The sequence below is a fragment of the Malaclemys terrapin genome, chromosome 4 (assembly GCF_027887155.1).
Source record: "Malaclemys terrapin pileata isolate rMalTer1 chromosome 4, rMalTer1.hap1, whole genome shotgun sequence".
Taxonomy (NCBI): domain Eukaryota; kingdom Metazoa; phylum Chordata; order Testudines; family Emydidae; genus Malaclemys; species Malaclemys terrapin.
Window position 1 is genome coordinate 79,692,319 of NC_071508.1, and position 22,948 is coordinate 79,715,266.

Sequence of the window (22,948 nt, forward strand, 5' to 3'; positions counted from 1 at the left end):
TAATGGAGTAGTAGTAGTATTGATTAAATCAGAATAAATATAGGGCATAAAGGATGGTTTGATGGTTAAGGCACAGTACTGGCAGTCAGGAGAAGAGGGTGCTATTTTTGGCTCTACCAAAAGCTTCCTATTTGATTTTGGACAGGTCATTTAATTTCTATATGCTTCAATTTTGCCATCTATAAAATGGGAGTAGTTATTTATATCAGGGGGGCATTGTGTGGTTTAATTAATTTGTGTTTGTAAAGTGCTTCAAAATCCTCAGCTGGAAGATGATATAGATGTGCAAAATATTATTACAATACTAATGAAAAGCAGGCACGGCTTGTTGGATTTCTCACTATTTACCAAGGGTAACCAGATTCATTGGCTTTCTGGGAATTTCACAGTTTTTATGGGGGTGGCTTGGTAAATTATATTGAAACTGGGTGACCTTCTCCCTTTCAGTAGACTAGCACCCCACTACAAATCACTGGATACAGCATCAGTCTGGGGTAATGCCACCTGTCCTGGAGCCTGGTAGGCAACTTACTATTCAATGTTTCTGTGATTAAGAACCCAAGGTCACCTGGCAAAATTAATAGGTAGCAGGTTTAAAATGAACAAAAGGAAGTATTTCTTCACAGAATGCACAGTGAAACTCATTGCCAGGGATGTTGTGAAGGCCAAAAGTACAACTGGGTTCAAAAAAAGATGAGTTCATGGAGGATAGGTTCAGCAATGGCTATTAACCAAGATGGTCAGGGATACAACCCTATCCTCTGGGTGTCCCTAAACCTCTGACTCCCAGATGTTGGGACTGGATGACGGGATGGATCACTTGATAATTGCCCTGTTCTGTTCATTCCCTCTGAAGCATCAGACACTGGCCACTGTCAGAGACAGGATACCAGGCTAGATGGACCATTGGTCTGATGCAGTGTGGCCATTTGTCTGTTCTTAAAGTTTGTGAAATTCTTTGAAAATGAAAGAGACTGTGTAAGGGCAACAATTGCTAAGGGTAAAATGCAGTTTAGCATGCCCTCACTCCTGTGGGATAGCACATCTCAAAAGCCCATTGACCCTGAGAGCATGTAACCATTACATGGAAAGGCCTCCATGGGTTTACTATTATTTATTGCTGAGTGATAGAGGTGGCTGGGCAGGCAGGCAGAAGGCTAGTGGATGGCCAGGGAAGGTTGCGAGTGGATAAACCTTCAATGCCAACTACTTCCAATGCTCTTTCTTAGTGCAAATCATCCCCCCACCTGACAAGCTCCCCAGCCGCTGAGGAGGTGCAGGAATAGGAAGCTGATGTGCCCAAAAGCATAAGGGGCAAGGAAAGAGGTGGCAGAAGAGGTGTCCTAGGTGCAATGCCAGCGGGGGAACTCAAGATCTGAGAGGGAAGAGCTTGGGGGGTTATTCACTCCCAGCAGTGACGGGCCCGTGCCCCGGGAGGGGGGCACTGCGCGGAAGAAGCTCCTGCCCAAGGCTCCAGCGTTGATGACAGCGCCTCTTCCACTCCCCCCCCCCCCACAAGATGGCGCCCCAAGCAGCCTGCCAGGCCACAGCGTTTCCGGTTCCGGCCGGGTTGCCATGGCGCTCTGTCCCGCCCCTCGCTCTGTGTTTACATCGGGCAGGAGGAGCCCGGGACTCCGCAGCCGTCGCGTCCCGCTCCGTGCGCTGCTGCGCTCCATCGGCCCCGAGCTGCGGGAGGGCAAGAGCGCGCCGGCATGAAGGTGAGTAGGGGGCTCCTGCCCCTCCCGGGGAGTGCGGGGCTCTCCCCGCCCGCAGCCTTGGGGACAGGGATGGGTGTCGCCGCCTCCTTAGCTGGGCAGCAAGCGGGCTCTGGGAGTGGGGGGTCGCGGGGGCCACCTGCAGGGGGAGGAAGAGCAGAATGTGGGGAGCGAAGGCTCGTCTCCCCCAGGCTATCTGGGGAGCAAGGAGCAGTGAGGGGCATTCCTGCAGGGGCCTCCCTCCAGCTGCAGGCAGCGAGGGTGCCTCTGGTTAATGGCATTCAGTGCTTGCTTTTGCCTGATTTACGAAGTGTGGGATGGGGTTAGTGATGGGCAGGGCGCTGACAGCTGGGATTCTGTTGCATGTCATTAGTTTATTATAATTGCCGCTAATCAGTCTGGGGCGCGTAGGAGCGAAGTGGGTTGAAAAGTGTACCAGCTTTGCAGGGCGCTCTTTTGTGGAGCACCGGTTGTGCTGCTCTTGCTGTACAAAACGCAGGTAACGACTCGGATCCTGCCTCATGAAGCTTACAGTCTCTGGATTGTAGCCTCCCGTTTATTGGGCTTTAATTCATCTATTCTTTCCGTTAATGATCTTCTAGACGTGACATTTAAATAATGCCTTCTATTTGGAGAACTCAGCAGACTTTTTGAAAACTAGGTATACTTGGGTCACATCACCTGTCAATGGAATGTGTGTGAGCACATTTTGGGCAGGACGTTGTAGCTCTTAAACAGCTCACATTAATGCTACCTAATAGTTTAGGATAGGAAAAAAAGAAGGAAGAATTCCACATTCACTTGACATTGCAGGAAAATGCAAGGAAGGCAAAACTTAACCCAAAATGGTTTCAGACTAGGATTCCAAGATCCACCCCCTACTGTTGAAGATCCCATCCTTCAAGAAGTGGTCAGGCTCTCATCTTTATGACTCCTCTTTAAGAGTTCTCTTAAAATCAATCCTTGCCACTACAGCTCCTTTAAATCAGTACTGATTCAGGAGGCTAAATTACTAGTGCATTTTTTTGTAGCATGCTTGATTTTTTTTTCTTGGTCAATAACTCATCTAAGTAACTGATCAGGCTTAATTATGCTTAGCTTATGACTTCTAAGGAGATCATTCTGAGGTGATTTGGCAGCAAATGGCCAAGAAACATGCAAGTATCAATTGTCTTCTTTCTTCATAGTTGTCAGTTACTATTTCATTCGTGAGTTCTGCTTGGGCATGGGGAAGAGCAGAGGTACTTGTATTTGATGCTATAGAAATTAAAGTTTCTAGAACCCTCTAGTTTGGTATTATTTGTTCTATTGGTTTTGCATAATGTTGCCCCTTGAACAAGTTTGCTGTCTAGTGGGGAAGAAAGGAAGACTGATTTATTTTAGGCTCTTCACTGAAAATAGGACTAGCTAGGAGGTCAAATAAGGTTTATTTTCGCTTCTTTACCCCTTTCCTATGCTCCTGTTTTCCTGGGGAGGGACTCCCCAGCTTTTCCTACTACCTCCTGCAAAGAGTTGTGTGGACAATCTTTGCATCTTTCATGGGTTCTTTTAAAGTCCTCCACCTCCAGGAATAGCTCCAGTGTCTGCATCTGTTGTTGCTGCTCCTAGCCTTTCCAAACAGCTCAGTTCCAAACTTGCCAGTTTCATGGCCGTCCTAGGGCTCTCAATAGCAATGGGCTAACCAGAGTCATGCCAATTTCACTTTCTGGGTGCTTATGTGCAGTGGCCAAGGCAGGCACTAGAGCTGCCTGGTTGTAAAAACAGCACTGTATCAGTTCTGATTTGGGAATGTTATCTTCACAGTACCCTGAAAAGTGACTAAAAACGGCATTGTGGATTTTCATGTTCATTATCCCTTAATGACTTTGTGTCAGATATGCTCTATTTACAAGCACAACTGACTTTCCTATCTTCTCTGCAGACACAATCTGGCATCAAGCAGAGTTCTCATCTTCTCATGCATCTTCCCCAGCAATAAAGGTTGCATTGGCCAAATTAGACTGTAAACTATTTGGGGAAGGGACTATGTGTTTTGCTTTGTGTTTGTGCAGGACCTAGGACAATGGGAGATTAGCCACTATTGTAATGTAAGTAACTATTCAGGTCTTGTACTTCAACCTATGTATCCAGTCTACTCCATTTTCCTCAGTGTGTGCCCTCAGGGACACTTATGCCATTTGTGGCTGTGCACACCGGTGTCACTGATTGGAACATGATTAATAATTATTCTGATGCACAAGCTCAGTCCTGCAGAGCCAGCACAGCTAACATAAGTTCAAAAAAAAAAAAAAAAAAAAAGCAGTGAAGATTTATTTTAGTCCCTAAAGTCAGAAGATATGCCTGATATACACAGTAAGCACATCTCTGCCATAAGAAGGTGCCATTTTTATATATATATATTATAATCAGAGGTTAAATGCAATTTGTTCTTAAATTATGCAGAAATTGATGTTTTAGCCTAATTCTTCATATCACATACACAGCTTTACAAAAGAAAGTTTGCTGTTTTCCAGTGTGTGGAGTGGTTTCGTTCGCCCCCCCCTCCCCTCCCAACCCTGACATTATGGGATTTTTCTGTCTCTGAATGCTTGTTACTTTAGGCTAAAAAGAATCCTATGGCAGCATGGGACAACCAAAAATCCACTCCAAGCAAATATAATTAAACTGCTTAATGCATCTGGACAAGTTGCTGAGTTATCTTTTAAAACCAAAACCCACTGAAGTGCTTGCTGAACAGCACATCCATCTGAGGCAGAAAATGAAAAGTTTTCCTGCAGGCACCATTTCCTTGAAGAAAGAAGAAATGGATAATTTTTCTGATATACCTATTACTTTTTCTAAATTCTTCCTGTCTCTACTTAGTTGTGCACTTTACTCCACTTAGGCCATGAGCATTCTCACCGATCTTATGTGAGCTCATCCCAAAAGGCAGTACAGGATATGTCTGTACCAGGATAATTAGTATTGTTTTAGCTTCGGTCCCGTCCCTGATAGGTGGGTACACAGAAGATTTTCATTGATTGGGAGATTGGTCTCTATTGCATATTCCATCGATAAAGGCTTTTATGACCAACCAAATCAGTCCACTCATGAATATATCCAAATATAAAGCAATGTGCAGATAGAGAGGTTTTAGGATGGATAGCATACTCTCATATCCTTAAACCTTATGGAAAACAAATATAGAATTCAGTCAGTGGAGCACATCAGAGCAAGTCACAAATTGGTTGGCACTGTTTCAAGAATCCTCTGCACCCAAATTTTAGAGAATTTGGTTAGATCTTTTGTACCACCTCCTTTATGTAACTACTCATGTGCATATGGTTCATGACCATAATAAGGTAGGTGCCTGCCCATTTTCCATATGTGGCATTCCAGATTTCTGTAATTTTGCTTCTGATCAGTGACCTAAGCATTTAAATCAGTCAATTTCTTAATAAATCAGATCCGTCAATGTGATCTAACTACCTAGTTACAATAATACAGATGCCCCCAAACCGTCCCCTTATTTCAAAATAACTTTCATAATCTTGCAGCATGCCTGTCCTTCTGTGTTCATTGGTTTGTTACACAGAATGAGAAGGCATAATTCGTGACATTGAGTTAAGCCCTTGGGTCTTGTTTAGTTCACCTAAATTCAATCCTTAGCATAAGTTTATCACACTAGGCCTCATATTAATAAAACAACCCTTTATATCCCAGCAAAACCTAATAACACAACTTATTTGCAGTGGCGGGGATGGATTGTTAGGGAGCTTCCCCCATGCAGACCCTGGCTGACCCCTAGCCTCTCCCATTCAGTCAGGCACATCTGCCCCTGTCCCCATGTATCCTTGCACTCCCTGTTCTACATGTGTTCCTCCACAGACACCCACTCCCCCATCCCTATGTGGCCCTGCACCTACTCCCCCTGCCCCTACGTGTCTCTGTGCCCCCACTCAGCCAACCTCCATCCCTATGTGGCCCTGCACCTTCCTCCACCCTGTGGCCCTCTGCCTCCACTCCCATTCAGCCCCTGCCCCAGTTTGTCCTCCCCCACTAGCCCTTATGAACCCCCATCTGACCCCCACCCCGCTCCAGCAGCCCCAGGCTGTCTGTCTCCCCATAGTCCCTGTCTCCTGACCTGGCCTGACAGCTGCTGTGAAGAAGGCAGGCTCTTTCTCTTCCCTAGCTAGCGGGCAACTGCTGTGCTGTTCTGTTGCCACAGCACAACTTTCCAGCAGAAGCTTTTTTCTGCACAAATTATTAAAAATATGTACAGCTCATTATTTATGCGCACACGCAGTGGTGCAGAATTCTCCCAGGTGTAGTAATATTAATCCTGCCTAGCAGAGCTGGTTTCTTGACCATTTAAATGAAATGTACTCAGTCAAGGAACAACTGTTCTGTCCATCTGTAGTCTGGAGATTAACTTGCACTTCAACAGAAGCTTGTTTACAAACATTAAAGATTTTTCTTTCCCTATCATTCCAGCTGAACTCCAACATGCTGGGAACCAACAACATTCACTCATAGCCTTTGAAAAGGCTGTGTGTGGAGATAATACTGTTTAAAGCAAATGAGTTCAAAAGGCTTCATTGCTATCTGGTTGTGTTTGTAAGCAAACCTGTGGGAAAGATGAAATTGGCTTTGCTCTGCCAATGTACGATGAAAGATGCATAAGACTTTTCTTAACCCCACTCCCCTAATCAAGAAGACCAAGGATTTATTTAGTCAGAGATTGACTGTCCAAAACAAAGAGAACTCTCAAACTTTTTATTTCCAGGTTATGAATTATAGGCTTTGTTTACATCTTCAAAAACAAAAATATCTTGGTGCAACATGAATATACTGAGAACTACAAAGGGGCTAATGCAATATCCCAGCTTAATAAACATTGTTATCTTCAATTTTATGGGGTGGCCTGTCTTCACAATAAGTTTGTGTGAATCTTTCATTCAGTTTGCTTGTAAGGAAATGCCATTTACCTTTTGCTCACTTGTTCAAATGGAGATTCTGTGAAACTCACATGTCTTCAATGAATACGTGGGCAACTGCCAGTCTAACTCCTAAAAAAGAAAACTATTTCTTTGAGAGAGGTGTGGGTTGTTTATTTAAAGCCATTTTAAAATCAGTACTATTAATAAATTGATTACTTGTCTGTACAGTGGTTTATACAGCACTAGTCATGTTTCTCAAGAAAAGTAATCCTTTTTAGAGCGAGCGGCTCTTCTCCGTCTGGTAATGGATTCAATGTTCTTTCCTCATTTTGGCTTTCATTCTTTTCTTCTTGTTAAAGAATATTTAGATAAGTGAGATGTATTCAAGTTGGCAGGGCCTGATGAAATTCATTCTAAGGTACTTAAGAAACTGGCTGAAGCAATCTTGGAAGTGTTAGCAATTATATTAAAGAACTCATGGAATATGCGTGAAGCCCCAGAAGGCTGGAGAAGGGCAAACATACTATCTGCCTTTCAAAAAGGGGAACAAAGAGGACCTGGGGAATTATAGACTAGTGAGTCTAACTTCGATACCTGGAAAGATACTGGAACAATCAGTTCGTAAGCACCTACAGGATAATGGGGTTATAAGTGATAACCAGCATAGGTTTGTCAAGAACAAATCATGCCAACTGAACCTAATTTCCTCTTTGCCAGAGTTACTGGCCTAGTGGATAGGGGGAAGAAGTAGATGTGATATATCTTGATTTTTAGTAAGACTTTTTTGACACAATTCCACATGACATTCTTATAATGGACTAAATCTGCAGCAAGGGAGATTTAGGTTAAGTATTAGGAAGAACAGTCTAACTAGAAGGGTAGTTAAGCTCTGAACTAGGCTTCCAAGAGTGGTTGTGGAATCAACATCATTGGAGGTTTTAAGAAGAAATTGGACAAACACATATTAGGCCTGGTTTAGGTTTACAGGGGGCTGGACTACATGACCTCTTGAGGTCCCTTCCAGCCCCACATTTCTGTGATTCAGAGGATATTCTGTACCAAAGAGCACCTAATAGCCTATTTGTATGCAGCCCAGATCTAGAACAACAAGTCCAATCTCACCTTAGTAGTGATCAAAAGTTATCACTACCTGACAGGTCTTTAGTAGCTTGTGTGAAATGAAGTGTTGGTTGGGGTCTACTTTCCAGGGGACTTCCTCACATAGCCCATCAGCACAGGTGTTTGTTCTCTCTTGCTAAAACTAAGATTCAATAGGCCATTGAAATGAAACTATCCTTACTGACAGAAGTGGTCCTTGCAGGTCGGATTGAGGCCCATCAGTGGGTGCAGTGTTGGAGAACCTTGCAGTGCCACTGCCGATGATGCACCTATTCTATAGATAAATAAAACTTCAGTCTGGAAGGCTCTGAATCTACCACTTGTGAGCAATACATCCACTTAAAAAAGCAACCCACCAAATTAAGAATTCAGATTTGGGGTCAAAGCTATCCAGAAGGTCTCTTTACAAGAAGTCTTTGTTTAATTTGCTGCCTTTAGGAATAAGCATCCAGCCATCAAAAACACCAGTGCTTGTTGTGTGATAAATAAAGCAGTCCACATTTTTGTCTACTGTTAGTTACCTGGGTCCCAATTCATAGAATCATTGAACTGGAAAGGACCTTGAGAGGTCATCTAGTCCAGTCCCCGGCACTTGTGGCAGGACTAATTATCTACACCATTCCTGACAGGTGTTTGTCTAACCTGCTCTTAAAAATCTCCGATGATGGAGATTCCACAACCTCCCTAGGCAGTTTATTTCAGTGCTTAACCGCCCTGACAGTTAGGAAGCTTTTTCTAATGTCCAACCTAAACCTGCCTGGCTGCAATTTAATCCCTTTGCTTCTTGTCCTATCCTGAGAGGTTAAGAAATATTTTTTTACCCTCCTCATTGTAACAACTTTTTACATACTTGAAAACTGTTATCATGTCCCCTCTAAGTCGTCTGTTTTCCAGACTAAACAAATCTAATTTTTTCAATCTTCCCTCATAGGTCATGTTTTCTAGACATTTCATCGTTTTTGTCACTCTTCTCTGGACTCTCTCCAATTTGTCCACATCCTTACTGAAATTTGGTGCCCAGAACTGGGCACTATACTCCTCTGTGCTGATTAGGCCTCAGCTGTAGAGCGGAAGAACTACTTCTCATGTCTTGCTTACAACATTCCTGCTAATACATCCCAGAATGATGTTCGCCTTTTTTTTGCAACAGTGTTACACTGTTGACTCATATTTAGCTTGTGGCCCACTATGATCCCCAGATCCCTTTCTGTAGTACTCCTTCCTAGGCAGTCATTTCCCATTTTGTATGTGTGCAGCTGATTGTTCCCGCCTAAATGGCGTACTTTGCATCTGTCTTTATTGAATTTCATCCTATTAACTTCAAACCATTTCTCCAGTTTGTCCACATCATTTTGGATTGTAATCCTATCCTCCAAAGCACTTGCAAACCCTTCCAGCTAGGTATCGTCCACAAACTTTATAAGTGTACTCTGTATGCCATTTTCTAAATCATTGATGAAGCTATTGAACAGAACCGGACCCAGAACTGATTCCCGCGGGACCCCACTGGTTATGCCCGTCCATCATGACTGTGAATCACTGATTATTACTCCCTGGGAACAGTTTTCCAACCAGTTTTGCACCCACCTTATAGTAGTTCCATCTAGATTGCATTTCCCTAGTTTGTTTATACGAAGGTCATGCAAGTATCAAAAGCTTTACTAAAGTCAAGATGTACCACGTCTACCGCTTCCCCCATCCACAAGGCTTGTTACCCTGTCAAAGAAAGCTATCAGGTTGGTTTGACAGGATTTGTTCTTGACAAATCCATGCTAACTGTTACTTATCACCTTATTATCTTCTAGATGTTTGCAAATTGATTGCTTAATTATTTGTTCAATTTTCTTTCCAGTTAAGCTGACTGGTCTATAATTCCCTGGGTTGTCCTTATTTCCCTTTTTATAGATGGGCACTATATTTGCCATTTTCCAGTCTTCTGGAATCTCTCCTATCTTCCATGACTTCTCAAAGATAATGATTAATGGCTAAGATGTCTTCTCAGTCAGCTCCTTGAGTATTCTAGGCATAGGCGCCCACTCAGTGGGTGCTCCGGGGCTGGAGAACCCACAGGGAAAAATTGGTGAGTGCTCTGCACCCACCGGCAGCTCCTCGCTGCCCTGCCCAGCTCACCACTGCCTCAGCTCCGCCCCACCTCCACCTCCTCCCCTGAGAGGCCGCGTGCCCGCTTCCCCTCCCAGCGCTTGTGCCACAAAACAGCTGTTTCACATGGCTGGGATGGAGGGGGGAGGAGCGGGAATGCGGCATGCTCAGGGAAGAGGCGAGGCCGGGGTGGGGATTTGGGGAAGGGGTCCAATAGGAGCAGGGAGGGGGTGGAGTTGGGGCGGGGGACTTTGGGGAAAGAGTTGGAATCGGGGCGGGGCAAGGGTGGAGTTGGGGCTGGGGCGGGGGGGTGCAAGCACCCACCAGTGCCAGGGAAAGTTGGCGCCTATGATTCTAGGATGCATTTTGTCAGGACATGGTGACTTGAAGACATCTAATTTGTCCAAGTAATCTTTAACTTGTTCTTTCCCTATTTTAGCCTCTTCTGATCCTATCTCATTTTCACTGGCATTCACTACGTTAGACGGCCAATCATCAACCTTCTTGGTGAAAACCGAAACAAAGAACTCATTAAGCGCCTCTGCCATTTCCACATTTTCTGTTGTTGTTTCCCCCCCCCCCCCCATCGAGTAACTGGCCTACCCTCTCCTTGGTCTTCCTCTTGCTTTCAATGTATTTGTTGAATGTTTTTTTGTTATCCTTTGTGTCTGGCTAGTTTGAGCTTGTTTTGTGCCTTGGCCTTTCTAATTTTGTCCTTACATACTTGTGTTATTTGTTTATATTCATCCTTTGAAATTTGACCTAGTTTCCACTTTTTGTAGGACTCTTTCTTTGATTTTTAGATCACTGAAGATCTACTGGTTAAGCCAGGGTGGTCTCTTGCCATACTTCCTATCTTTCCTACACAGTGGGATAGTTTCCTTTCGTGGCCTTAATAATGTCTCTTTGAAAAATTGCCAACTGTCTTCTATTGGTTTTTCCCCTTAAACTTGCTTCCCATGGGACGTTACCTACCAACTCCCTGACTTTGCTAAAGTCTGCCTTCTTGTAACCCATTGTCTTTATTTTGCTGTTCTTCCTCCTACCATTCCATAGAATCATGAACTCTATCATTTCATGATCACTTTTACCCAAGCTGCCTTCCTCTTTCAAATTCTCAACCAGTTCTTTACTGTTTGTCAAAATCAAATCTAGAACAGCCTCTCCCCTGGTAGCTGTGTCCACCTTCTGAAATAGAAAATTGTCTCCAATACATTCCAAGAACTTATTGGATTATCTGCCATGCTGTGTTATTTTCCCAACAGATGTCTGGGTAGTTGAAGTCCCCAATCACTACCAAGTCCTGTGCTTTGGATGATTTTGTTAGCTGTTTAAAAAAACCCTCATCCACCTCTTCTTCCTGGTTAGGTGGTCTGTAGTAGACCCCAACTGTATGGGGAAATTTTGTCAAACCTGTAAAGTGCCTGAAACCACTATTGCTTATTGCTAAAAGCAGCCAAGTCAGCAGGCTGTAAAGTGGCCATGCAGCAGGCTTAGCTTAACCAAGGCAGGAGGGGGTTTTGGGTGCCACAGAAAGGGCAGCTTGACTAGGGTTACCATATCTAATAAATAAAAAAAGAGGACTCTCAACGGGCCCTGCCCTGCCCATTTCCCCCCACCCCCTAGCCCCGCCCTAACTCCACCCCCTCCTCCCTCCCACTCCCAGCCACGGGGAAAGGGCTGCCCCAGTGCTACTGGCTTCAGGGTTTGCCGGGCAGCCCCCAGACCCTGCGCCCCCGGCTGGCGCTTCCCCAGCGCAGTTGGAGCCCGGGAGGGGAAGCGCCCAGCCAGGGGCGCAGGGTCTGGAGGCTGCCCGGCAAACCGTGAAGCCGGTAGCGCTCGGGCTTTGGGCAGCTCCTATGCCTCCGGACCCTGCGCTCCCAGCCGGGCACTTCCCCTCCCGGGCTCCGGCGGTGCAGGGTCCGGAGGCATGGGGGCTGCCCGAAGCCGGTAGCACTCGGGCAGCCCGGCTCTTAAACAGAGCCGAAGAGTCGGGGAGGAGCAGAGCCGCCATTTTCCTGGACATGTTCGGCTTTTTGGCAATTCCCCCCGGACGGGGGTTTGACTGCCGAAAAGCCGGACATGTCCGGGAAAAGAGGACGTATGGTAACCCTAGCTTGACCCCACGTCTGCGTTTTTCCTGATAAGAATTGTGTTGAAGTTGCTGATACATGCATTTTAGGGACCTCAAGGCTGCAAACTCTTGGAGGGGGGAAAAACCCACACCTGGTTAATCAGTAATCAGAAGGAAACCTCTTGCTTGACCGTTGAAACTGCTTGCTTAACAAGGTTTTTTTAAGTGACATGTCATTGTATTACTAATTTATAAATAAGGGGAAAAAGTTTTGAGGACTGGACTCTCTCCCTCTGGATGTATCTTGTATTCCCCACAGGCAGATGGGCTGCCGCTGCGCCACTCGAGAGCCACACTTGGCTTCGGTAACTATCAAAGGTTGGGGGTGTTTTACTAACCTGTTGCAGACGTGTGTAAGTGCTTGAGACTAAGTAAAGTTTATCTTTAAGTGAAAGCCCTCTTGTGCTGTCCTGTTTGTGCCAGGCATCTTTCGGTCGGACGGCCGTGTTTCCCCTGATTTATTTCCTGACACCACCTTGCACTGAATAAAAGTTACCAAGAGCTTTGGGTTAAAAGAACCCTGGGTAACACTACCATGACATCACCCTTGCTTTTTACCCCTTTTATTCTTACCCAGAGACTTTCAACAAGTCTGTCTCTTATTTTCATCTCAATTTCAGTACAAGTGTATACATTTTTAATATATAAGGCAACACCTCCTCCCTTTTTTTCCCTGCAAGTCCTTCCTGAGCAAGCTGTACCCTTCTATACCAATATTCCAGTCATGTGTATTATCCCACCAGGTCTCTGTGATGCCAACTATGTCATAGTTGGGTTTATTTACGAGCATTTTGAGTTCTTCCTGCTTATTCCCCATACTTCTTGCATTAATATACAGACATCTAAGATACTGATTTGATTTTCCCACACACAGTTCTGTCTTATCTCTCCTTTATCCCTGCTATAACAGCCCATGCTCCCCCAAAATTCCAAACCTTATCCCAGGTCTCCATGTTCTTGACTTACTTGTGGGCTTCGGTCACCTGCCCCCTTTGAATCTAGTTTAAAGCTCTCGTCTTTAGGTTAGCCATTCTGTATCCAAATATGTTCTTCCCCTTCCTCAATAAGTGGACCCCATTTCTGCTTACCAGTCCTTCTTCCTGGAACAGCATCCCATGGTCAAGGAAGGTACTTAAGTATGTGACTTTGCTAGGACTGCTCGTATGCTTAAAGTTAGGCATATGTTTAAGTACTTTCCAAAATCAGTGCCTTAATGTGTATTTTCAGAAGTTTCTATAGTAAAAGTAGTCAAAAAAAGTATTGGTTAAATGTTAATTTTTGGGGGAGTGTGTAGGGAGCACAATTAATTACATGCACAGAAATCAGATATTTCAAAAGTCAGTCACATGTGCCCAGTGTTGTTAATTTTCCCTCAACATGGCTTCCTTAAGTTACTGAGAGTGAAACTGTGGCTCCATTGAAGCCAATGGGAGTTTTCCATTTGCTTAATAGGATGGCTGAGAAAATAATTGAATAAAGGCCTGTATCTTTAAGTGAATGATTATTCATTGAACTAGTTCAGCTGAATTTCTTTTGCTGTGCACGTCTCTCTGTGTGCACGTCACTGGAATGGCACTTGCTGATTTCATTAGGAAAATGAAGCACTGCACGTGTGCGGTATTTCATCACGTCTAATTTCATTTATTCAAATGGAGCAAAGATCACACTCAGCATTGAGTGCTCTGTTCCTGACAAGCTGGAAGTTTGTAAAACAAAATGGACTTTTTAGAATGTTTTAAAAAAAAAAAAAATGAAAACCATCCAATTTTCAAATTTTATTTTTGCTTTTATTTTATTTTTTTACCTTTACTGAAGTCCAATATCTCAGTGGATAGTCTTCCAATATTTTCATAGCCATTCACTTTTTGGCTGTGGTAATACATGGAAAACATCAGTACAAGAGTAGGCTTTTGAAGGGAGTAATGTGTGTCTGTCTGTCTGATGTACCTATACAGCCCTCATTGCCATAGCATAGAATCATAGAATATCAGGGTTGGAAGGGACTTCAGGAGGTCATCTAGTCCAACCCCCTGCTCAAAGCAGGACCAATTTCCAACTAAATCAGGCTTGAATGACCTTAAAAACCTCTAAGGAAGGAGATTCCACCACCTCCCTAGGTAACCCATTCCAGTGCTTCACCACTCTCCTAGTGAAAAAGTTTTCCCTAATATCCAACCTAAACCTCCCCAACTGCAACTTGAGACCATTACTCCTTGTTCTGTCATCAGGTACCACTGAGAACAGTGTAGATCCATCCTCTTTCGAACCCCCTTTCAGGTAGTTGAAAGCAGCTATCAAATCCCCCCTCATTCTTCTCTTCTGCAGACTAAACAGTCCCAGTTCCCTCAGCCTCTCCTCATAAGTCATGTGCTCCAACCCCCTAATCATTTTTGTTGCCCTCCGCTGGACTCTTTCCAATTTTTCCACATCCTTCTTGTAGTGTGGGGCCCAAAACTGGACACAGTACTCCAGATGAGGCCTCACCAATGTCGAATAGAGGGGAACGATCACGTCCCTCGATCTGCTGGCAATGCCCCTACTTCTACAGCCCAAAATGCCTTTAGCCTTCTTGGCAACAAGGGCACACTGTTGACTCATATCCAGCTTCTCGTCCACTGTAACACCTGGGTCCTTTTCTGCAGAACTGCTTCCTAGCCATTCGGTCCCTAGTCTGTAACAGTGCATGGGATTCTTCCGTCCTAAGTGCAGGACTCTGCACTTGTCCTTGTTGAACCTCATCAGGTTTCTTTTGGTCCAATCTTCTAATTTGTCTAGGTCCCTCTGTATCCTATCCCTACCCTCCAGCGCATCTACCACTCCTCCCAGTTTAGTGTCATCTGCAAACTTGCTGAGAGTGCAGTCCATGCCATCCTCCAGATCATTAATGAAGATATTGAACAAAACCAGCCCCTGGGGCACTCCACTTGAAACCGGCTGCCAACTAGACATGGAGCTGTTGATCACTACCTGTTGAGCCCGACGATCTAGCCAGCTTTCTATCCACCTCATAGTCCATTCATCCACCCCATACTTCTTTAACTTGCTGGCAAGAATACTGTGGGAGACTGTATCAAAAGCTTTGCTAAAGTCAAGGAATAACACATGCACTGCTTTCCCCTCATCCACAGACCCAGTTATCTCCTCATAGAAGGCAATTAGGTTAGTCAGGCATGACTTGCCCTTGGTGAATCCATGCTGACTGTTCCTGATCACTTTCCTCTCCTCTAAGTGCTTCAGAATTGATTCCTTGAGGACCTGCTTCATGATTTTTCCAGGCACTGAGGTGAGGCTGACTGGCCTGTAGTTCCCCGGATCCTCCTTCCCCTTTTTAAAGATGGGCACTATATTAGCCTTTTTCCCGTCATCCGGGACCTCCCCCGATCGCCTTGAGTTTTCAAAGATAATGGCCAATGGCTCTGCAATCACATCCGCCAACTCCTTTAGCACCCTCGGATGCAGCGCATCTGGCCCCATGGACTTGTGCTCGTCCAGTTTTTCTAAATAGTCCCGAACCACTTCTTTCTCCACAGAGGCTGGTCACCTTCTCCCCATACTGTGCTGCCCAGTGCAGCAGTCTGGGAGCTGACCTTGTTCGTGAAGGAAAAAAATCATTGAATACATTAGCTTTTTCCACATCCTCTGTTACTACGTTGCCTCCCTCATTCAGCAAGGGGCCTACACTTTCCTTGACTTTCGTCTTGTTGCTAACATACCTGAAGAAACCCTTCTTGTTATTCTTAACATCTCTTGCTAGCTTCAACTCTAAGTGTGATTTGGCCTTCCTGATTTCACTCCTGCATGCCTGAGCAATATTTTTATACTCCTCCCTGGTCATTTGTCCAATCTTCCACTTCTTGTAAGCTTCTTTTTTGTGTTTAAGGTCAGCAAGGATTTCACTGTTAAGCCAAGCTGGTCGCCTGCCATATTTACTCTTCTTTCTACACATTGGGATGTTTTTTTCCTGCAACCTCAATAAGGATTCTTTTAAAATACAGCCAGCTCTCCTGGACTCCTTTCCTCCTCATGTTATTCTCCCAGGGGATCCTGCCATCAGTTCCCTGAGGGAGTCAAAGTCTGCTTTTCTGAAGTCCAGGGTCAGTATTCTGCTGCTCTCCTTTCTCCCTTGTGTCCGGATCCTGAACTTGACCATCTCATGGTCACTGCCTCCCAGGTTCCCATCCACTTTTGCTTCCCCTACTAATTCTTCCCGGTTTGTGAGCAGCAGGTCTAGAAGAGCTCTGCCCCTAGTTGGTTCCTCCAGCACTTGCACCAGGAAATTTTCCCCTATGCTTTCCAAAAACTTCCTGGATTGTCTGTGCACCGCTGTATTGCTCTCCCAGCAGATATCAGGGTGATTAAAGTCTCCCATGAGAACCAGGGCCTGCGATCTAGTAACTTCTGCTAGTTGCCGGAAGAAAGCCTCGTCCACCTCATCCCCCTGGTCTGGTGGTCCTTAACAGACTCCCACCACAACATCACCCTTGTTGCTCACGCTTCTAAACTTAATCCAGAGACTCTCAGGTTTTTCTGCAGTTTCATACCGGAGCTCTGAGCAGTCATACTCCTCTCTTACACACAGTGCAACTCCCCCACCTTTTCTGCCCTGCCTGTCCTTCCTGAACAGTTTATATCCATTTTTAATGTAGTTATCTTCACAACACCCCAGTGAGGTACGAAAGGGCTATTATGCCCATTTTACAGGGTACTGAGGCATGGGGCAGATTTTCAAAGGCATTTAGGTGCCTAAAGATAGTGGGAATTTTCAGAAGTGCCTAAGCAGGTCAGGTACGTAACTCCCATTGAAATCAGTGGAACTTTAGATGCCTAACCTTCTCAGGTGCCTTTGCAAATCCCATTAGGCACCTTTCTGCATCTTCAGGCATCTAAATCCCTTTGAAAATCTGGTCCAGAGAGATCAAAATAACTTGCACAAGGTCACACAGGAGGTGTGTTTCAGAGCAGGGAATTGAACCCAGGTCTCCCAGTTCTAGGCTAACACCCTAACCCATGGACCATCCTTCCTCTTCATATGTTATAAATATAATAGTAAACTGAACAGGAGTTCAAGGAGGGATTGGACCCTACCTAACAACATCTGGTAAATGGAGTGTGTGCATCACTAGGTCAGATTCACCCTTTGCAGATGACTGGTTGTGATGGTCTTCTCAGGACACCCAGAACTGTAAGCCACTGTATTACCCCACAGCCTCAGTAAGGGTACATCTACACTACCCACCGGATCGGCGGGTAGTGATCGATCTATCAGGGATCTATTTATCATATCTAGTGTAGACGTGATAAATCAATCCCCGATGGCTCTGTCGTCAACTCCTGTACTCCACCATGGCGAGAGGTGGAAGCGGAGTCAACGGGGGAGCAGCGGCAGTCAGCCCTGCGCCGTGAGGATGCGAGGTAAATCGACCTAAAATACATCGACTTCAGCTACGCTATTCTCGTAGCTGAAGTTGAATATCTTAGGTTGACCCCCCGCCCCAGTGTAGACCAGGCCTAAGAATGAGCTTTACTGGATGTCACTGTGTGTCAGCTTGCTGCTACATGAGTCTGTCTGTCTCAACAGCAAACTCCTTGAGCCTTTGCCAGTCTAAGGCTTTGTCTACACTAGCACTTTTTTGGCAAAACTTCTGTTGGTCCGGGTGTGGAAAAAACCACACCCCTGACTGACCTAAATTTCACCGACAAAAGTGCCAATGTGGACAGCACTATGTTGTTGGGAGATGCTTTCCTGCCAAATTGGCTACTGCCTGCTCATTGGGGTAGTTGCATGGAGCAGCTACACAGGAGACCTTACAGCAGTGTAGCTTCAGTGGTACAGCTGTGCTGATGTAAGGTCCATAATGTAGACATAGCTTTAACCTTGGTGTGCAGTTAACAATCAATGAACTCCAGTTCCCAAGTTCCCCAAAGATGTGTTCTTGCAATGTCCAGTTCCTCTCAATGAACATTCTCTCACAGAAATTACTGAATTTGCAGTTTCTAATGAGACAGAGTACACATCAGGCTTTTGCTTTATAAATCACACAGAAATAAATTACCAGGACCAGACAGGACTCATCCAAGCGTTTCGAAGGAACTCAAATATAAAATTGCAGAACTGTTAACTGGTATGTAACCTATCACTTAAATCAGCTTCTGGACCAGATGACTGGAGGATGGTTTATGTGATGCCAATTTAAAAAAAAAATGCTTCAGAGGCAATCCTGGCAATTACAGGATGGTAAACCTAACTTCAGTACCAGGCAAATTGGTTGAAACTATAGTAAAGAACAGAATTATCATAGATGAACATGACATGTTGGGAATCTGTATGGTTTTTGTAAAGGGAAATCATGGCCCACTAGTGTATTAGAATTCTCTGAGGGGGTCAACAAACATGTGGACCAGGGTGATCCAGTGGGTATAGCGTACTTGGACTATCAAAATTTTTTTGACCAGGTACTTCACCAAAGGCTGTTAAGCAAAGTAAGCAGTCATGGGATAAGAGGGAAGGTCCTCTCCTGGATCAGTAACTGGTTAAAAGACAGAAAACAAAGGGAGGGATAAATGGTCAGGTTTAAGAATGGAGAGAGGTAAATAGTGATGCATTAGAATTGGAAAAGGTACAGAGAAGGGCAACAAGAATGATTAGGGTCATGGAACAGCTACCATATGAGGAGATATTAAAAAGACTGGGACCGTTCCGCTTAGAAAAGAGATGACTAAAGGGGGGTATGATAGAGGTCTATAAAATCATGATTGGTGGAGAGAAAGTGAATAAGGAAGTGTTATTTACTCCTTCGCATAACACAAGAACCGGGGTCACCCAATGAAATTAACAGGCAGCAGATATAAAACAAACAAAAGACAGTACTTCTTAACACAACTCTGTCAGCCTGTGGAACTACATTGCCAGTGGATGTTGTGAAGGCCAAAACAATGAAGGGATTCAAAAAAGAATTAGATAAGTTCGTGGAGGATAGGTACATCAATGGCTATTAGCCAAGATGGTCAGGGATGCAACCCCATGCTCCAGTTGCCAGAAGCTGAAGTGGACAACAGTGGATGGATCTCAATAACTGCCGGTTCTGTCATTCCCTCTGATGTACCTGGCATTGGCTATTGTCGGAATACATTATACTGGGCTAGATGGACCATTGATCTGACCCAGGATGGCCGTTCTTATCATCTTAGCTGAGGACTCACTTTATATGTCAATAGAATAACACTGAGACCTGTTGTACCCTAGGAAATTAGGTTGCTATAACTACATTACTCAGGAGTGTGAAAAATCCAGTGAAAATTCTCCTGTCTAACTAGCTACTGCCTCTTGGGGAGGAGGATTAAGTACGCTGATGGAAGAAGCTCTCCCATCAACATAGTAGCATCTTCATTGAAATGCTACAGTGGCATAGCTGCAATGGTGCAGTTGTGCCACTGCAGAGCTTGAAGTGTAGACAAGCTCTGAGATGGTTCATAATAAAACCCAGAATAAGTTTATTAACAAAGAACAGATTTAAGTGATACTAAGCAAGAGAAACAGACCGGTATGCTTACAAACAAAACAAAACACAGGCTAAAAAATGACATTTTAGTAAGTTACAATCTTTGCCTAAGTAGTTTTCTTACGCATGTCAAGTTACCAGCATCTCTATCCCTTCAGACCAGGGAACCCTCTGTTCACAGAATCAAAAGGTGCTATTCCCTTTGTTCCCTAAGTGATGGATAACTAAATGTCTTTTTGCTCCCCGTATATTACCCAAAGTGCATTTGTCTCCGGCTCAGGATCCAGGAAAGGTTCCTGGGGTACAGACAGTGTCTCCTGGGGTGCTCATTAAACTGCTGCTTGTTAACTTGATAGCTTTGTTTACTGTGTTTATAAATGGACTTTCATTGTTCTCAGCAAGTCATGGAGCCAATCAGACCGATTAAATACACTTTCCTTTTTTCTAGGACAGGCTTGGTTTATGCATTGTTCTTAAAATGTGTTTGGGAGGCATATTTCCAGCACTCTCACAATCGTTTGTACACAACCCATACATGTATCACACGATGATTTTTTTGGACCAGTATGTTACCAGTTTACATACCTTACATGACAGACACCTTTTAGATACATTGTATGCCAACTGTGTGTTGGGGGTGTAATGTGCGTCAGGCCTGTATGAGTTATGATCTGGTGGGTGGTCTGCCAGATGCCATTGAGGGGCTCCCAGGCTCAGACCAGCATAAGGTCTATGTATCTCTATCTTGAGAGAGTAAGTGGGGATTTAAGAGGTTCCAGGGCTTCTTGCTAGCCCTCTGATCCAGGTTGAATTTCACCCTGGATGGTTTGGATTCACTGTTTTTGAAGTTGGTTTATTCTTCACTTCACCTTTTTCTCGATATGATGGTACTATGTCGGTAGGTTATCAAATCATTTCACTGAGACAAGCGAAATGGCGTATGCCCTCACTTTCAGCATTTGACACTTGCCACGAGTGGGTCTTGTAAATCATTTAGTAGATTTTAAAGAAAATTTTAACTTTTATGTCATAAGTGGTCCTGACTTAATGTCTTTGGTAGAAAAATTATTACCTCTTCTGTTTTCACAGCAACAGAACCACTCGGTATATTGAGCTGACACTGTTGATAGGACATTGGAGAGGGAAAAGCCTTTAGGTGCCATCCAGTCCATCCCCTCAGCTCCCCGGGTGGCCAAAGTAGGATTGATCCCTACTGTATGTTCAGAAGGGATTTATTTTGTCTTGTCCAGTTCTGTTGTTTGAACAATGGGACTTTTGCAGTTTCCTTTGGGGAAACCAGATCTCCTCATTAGGAAAAGTGTAGACTAACTTTTCTGTTGTCATTTCATTCCATTCCTCCAGTTCTCACACTGAACAATTTCTCTCTCTGAAGTGTTTACACCTTACAAATCCCTCTAGAGCTCAGTCTCCTTCGTTAGAGCCACAAGGTGGGTAAAGTCATGTGTTTTATTGGGCCAACTTCTGTTGATGAGAGAGAGAGAGAGCGAGAGATGCTTTTGAATTACATAGAGCTCTTCAGGTTTGGGAAATGGACCCAGAATGTCACAGCTAAATCCAAGCTGGAACAAATTGCTTAGCATAAGTAGTTATTTCAAGGGACTATTCAAGGTGAAGTGACCTGGGCCGTTAACACCCCTTCAATCATGGGGATGGGGGGGGAAGGAAGGCAGAGGAGGGGGAAATAAAGGCAGCTTGTGGTGGGGGAGAGTTGGTAGTGAGTTATAGATTGAATTTCAATAATATATAATCTAGTAACAGGCACCAAACCCTGCCAGAACAACAGATGCAAAATCTGCAGACATCTCCACTGCTGCAATGATCAACACCCCCAACAACACACCTGTCAAGATCCTACACATGCCTCTAACAACGTGTAGTATGCTTCGTCCAGTGCATTAAATACCCCAATAGCAACTATGTGTATAAAACCAGGCAATCACATCACTATGCTCTCGAATGAACTCACACAGGAAAATAAGACAAAATCATCATATGTGCTGTGCTTTCACAAAGCAGTCACTATATCTGAGCTATCAGTCCTCATCCTCAAAGGAAACCTGCACAACACATTCAAAAGACGAACCTCAGAGCTTAAATTCATAACTCTGCTAAACACTAAAAAATGGACAGAACACAGACATTGGATTTATGGCTTATGACAACATTGTGTAACCCACTAACCCCTTTTTGGTCCTAGGACTGCAGTGGTGTTAACGGGCCACTCTACCTTGATTGATCCCTTACAATATTTGCTAACTACTTATGCTAAACTAACTAACTATTTAGCTGTGATGCTCTGAGTACCTTTCCCAGACCAGAAGCTCTGTGTGGCTCGATAAGCATGCCTCTCTCACCAACAGAAGCTGGTATAATAAAAGATATTATCTCACCCACCTTGTGTCTCTAATATCCTGGGACCAACATGGCTACAACAACACTGTCACATAGCCAAGCTAGACAATATGTTGGTCTTTTAAAAAAGATTATCATCATAATAATTTTTATTGCCATCTTTCTGGTGTTGAGATGTCTAGGGCTGTCTGGTGTTCTGGTCCTGTTAATTTGTCAGTGTCCCAACTTGCAAAAAATGTAAAATTTATAAATTAAATGTCACATTCAGCATTTCTATTTCCATACCCCTATCGTGTGCTTGGGGAAATTATAACTCTGCAATTCAAATTCCCATTGGGCTGAAACCTGGCACAGAAGTTCTCATTACAACAGAACCTTGTTTTGTAAAATTAAAAACAAAGTCTCTGTCAAGAGATTTTCTTAAACCCAGATGAGTGCTAAAAAAAATTCCTATTTATGGTTACTGATCAATTTTCACTTTCTGCAGAAAATCCAGCAGCTTTGGAAACCCCTCAAGTAAGGACATACGGTCAATAGGGTTGGCTGAACCAATGGCACTTTCCTATGTAATTTAGAAAATATGATATTAAACAAAACTGACTTAAATCCACAGTATGCTGAAAATTCACTGCTGAGGTATAGAACACCCAGTCGCAACTGTTTCCCTTTCACACCTACTACAACATGCCTTGATATTTTGGTTTCATCTCTAATGTCTGAGTGTTCCATGTGATATCTGAGCAATAATGTGTGGGGAAGTATTCAGTTACATGGCTAACTAAGGCTACGTCTACACTACTGACTTTACAGCGGCACAGCTGTACTGTTGCAGCTGCACTGCTGAAAGGTCTCCTGTGTAGCTGCTCTATGCTAGCAGGAGAGAACTCTCCTGCCAATATAATTAAACTCCCCACAATGACATAGCGCTGTCCACGCCGGCACTTTTGTTGGTGAAACAGTCGGGGTGTGTTTTTTTTCCGCAGTCCTGACCGACAGAAGTTTTGCCAACAAAAGTGCTAGTGTAGACAAAGTCTTAGTGCCGTATGTGCAGTAGGAAGGCCTTGTGCCCTCAGACACTCAGTGCAGGTG

At 44.2% G+C, this 22,948-nt stretch overlaps 1 protein-coding gene across 2 annotated transcripts in view; it reads left to right on the plus strand.

Moving 5' to 3' along the window:
• Nucleotides 1-1,584: 1,584 nt before the first annotated feature.
• The window catches only part of LOC128836747 (transmembrane protein 263-like), a 330,744-nt gene continuing 309,380 nt past the window's right edge, over nt 1,585-22,948 (plus strand). For both annotated transcript variants that reach the window (XM_054027296.1, XM_054027297.1), the window contains exon 1: nt 1,585-1,718. In XM_054027296.1, coding sequence (XP_053883271.1) covers nt 1,713-1,718 — 6 coding nt within the window. In that variant the 5' untranslated portion in view covers nt 1,585-1,712. The remainder of the gene's footprint in view (nt 1,719-22,948) is intronic.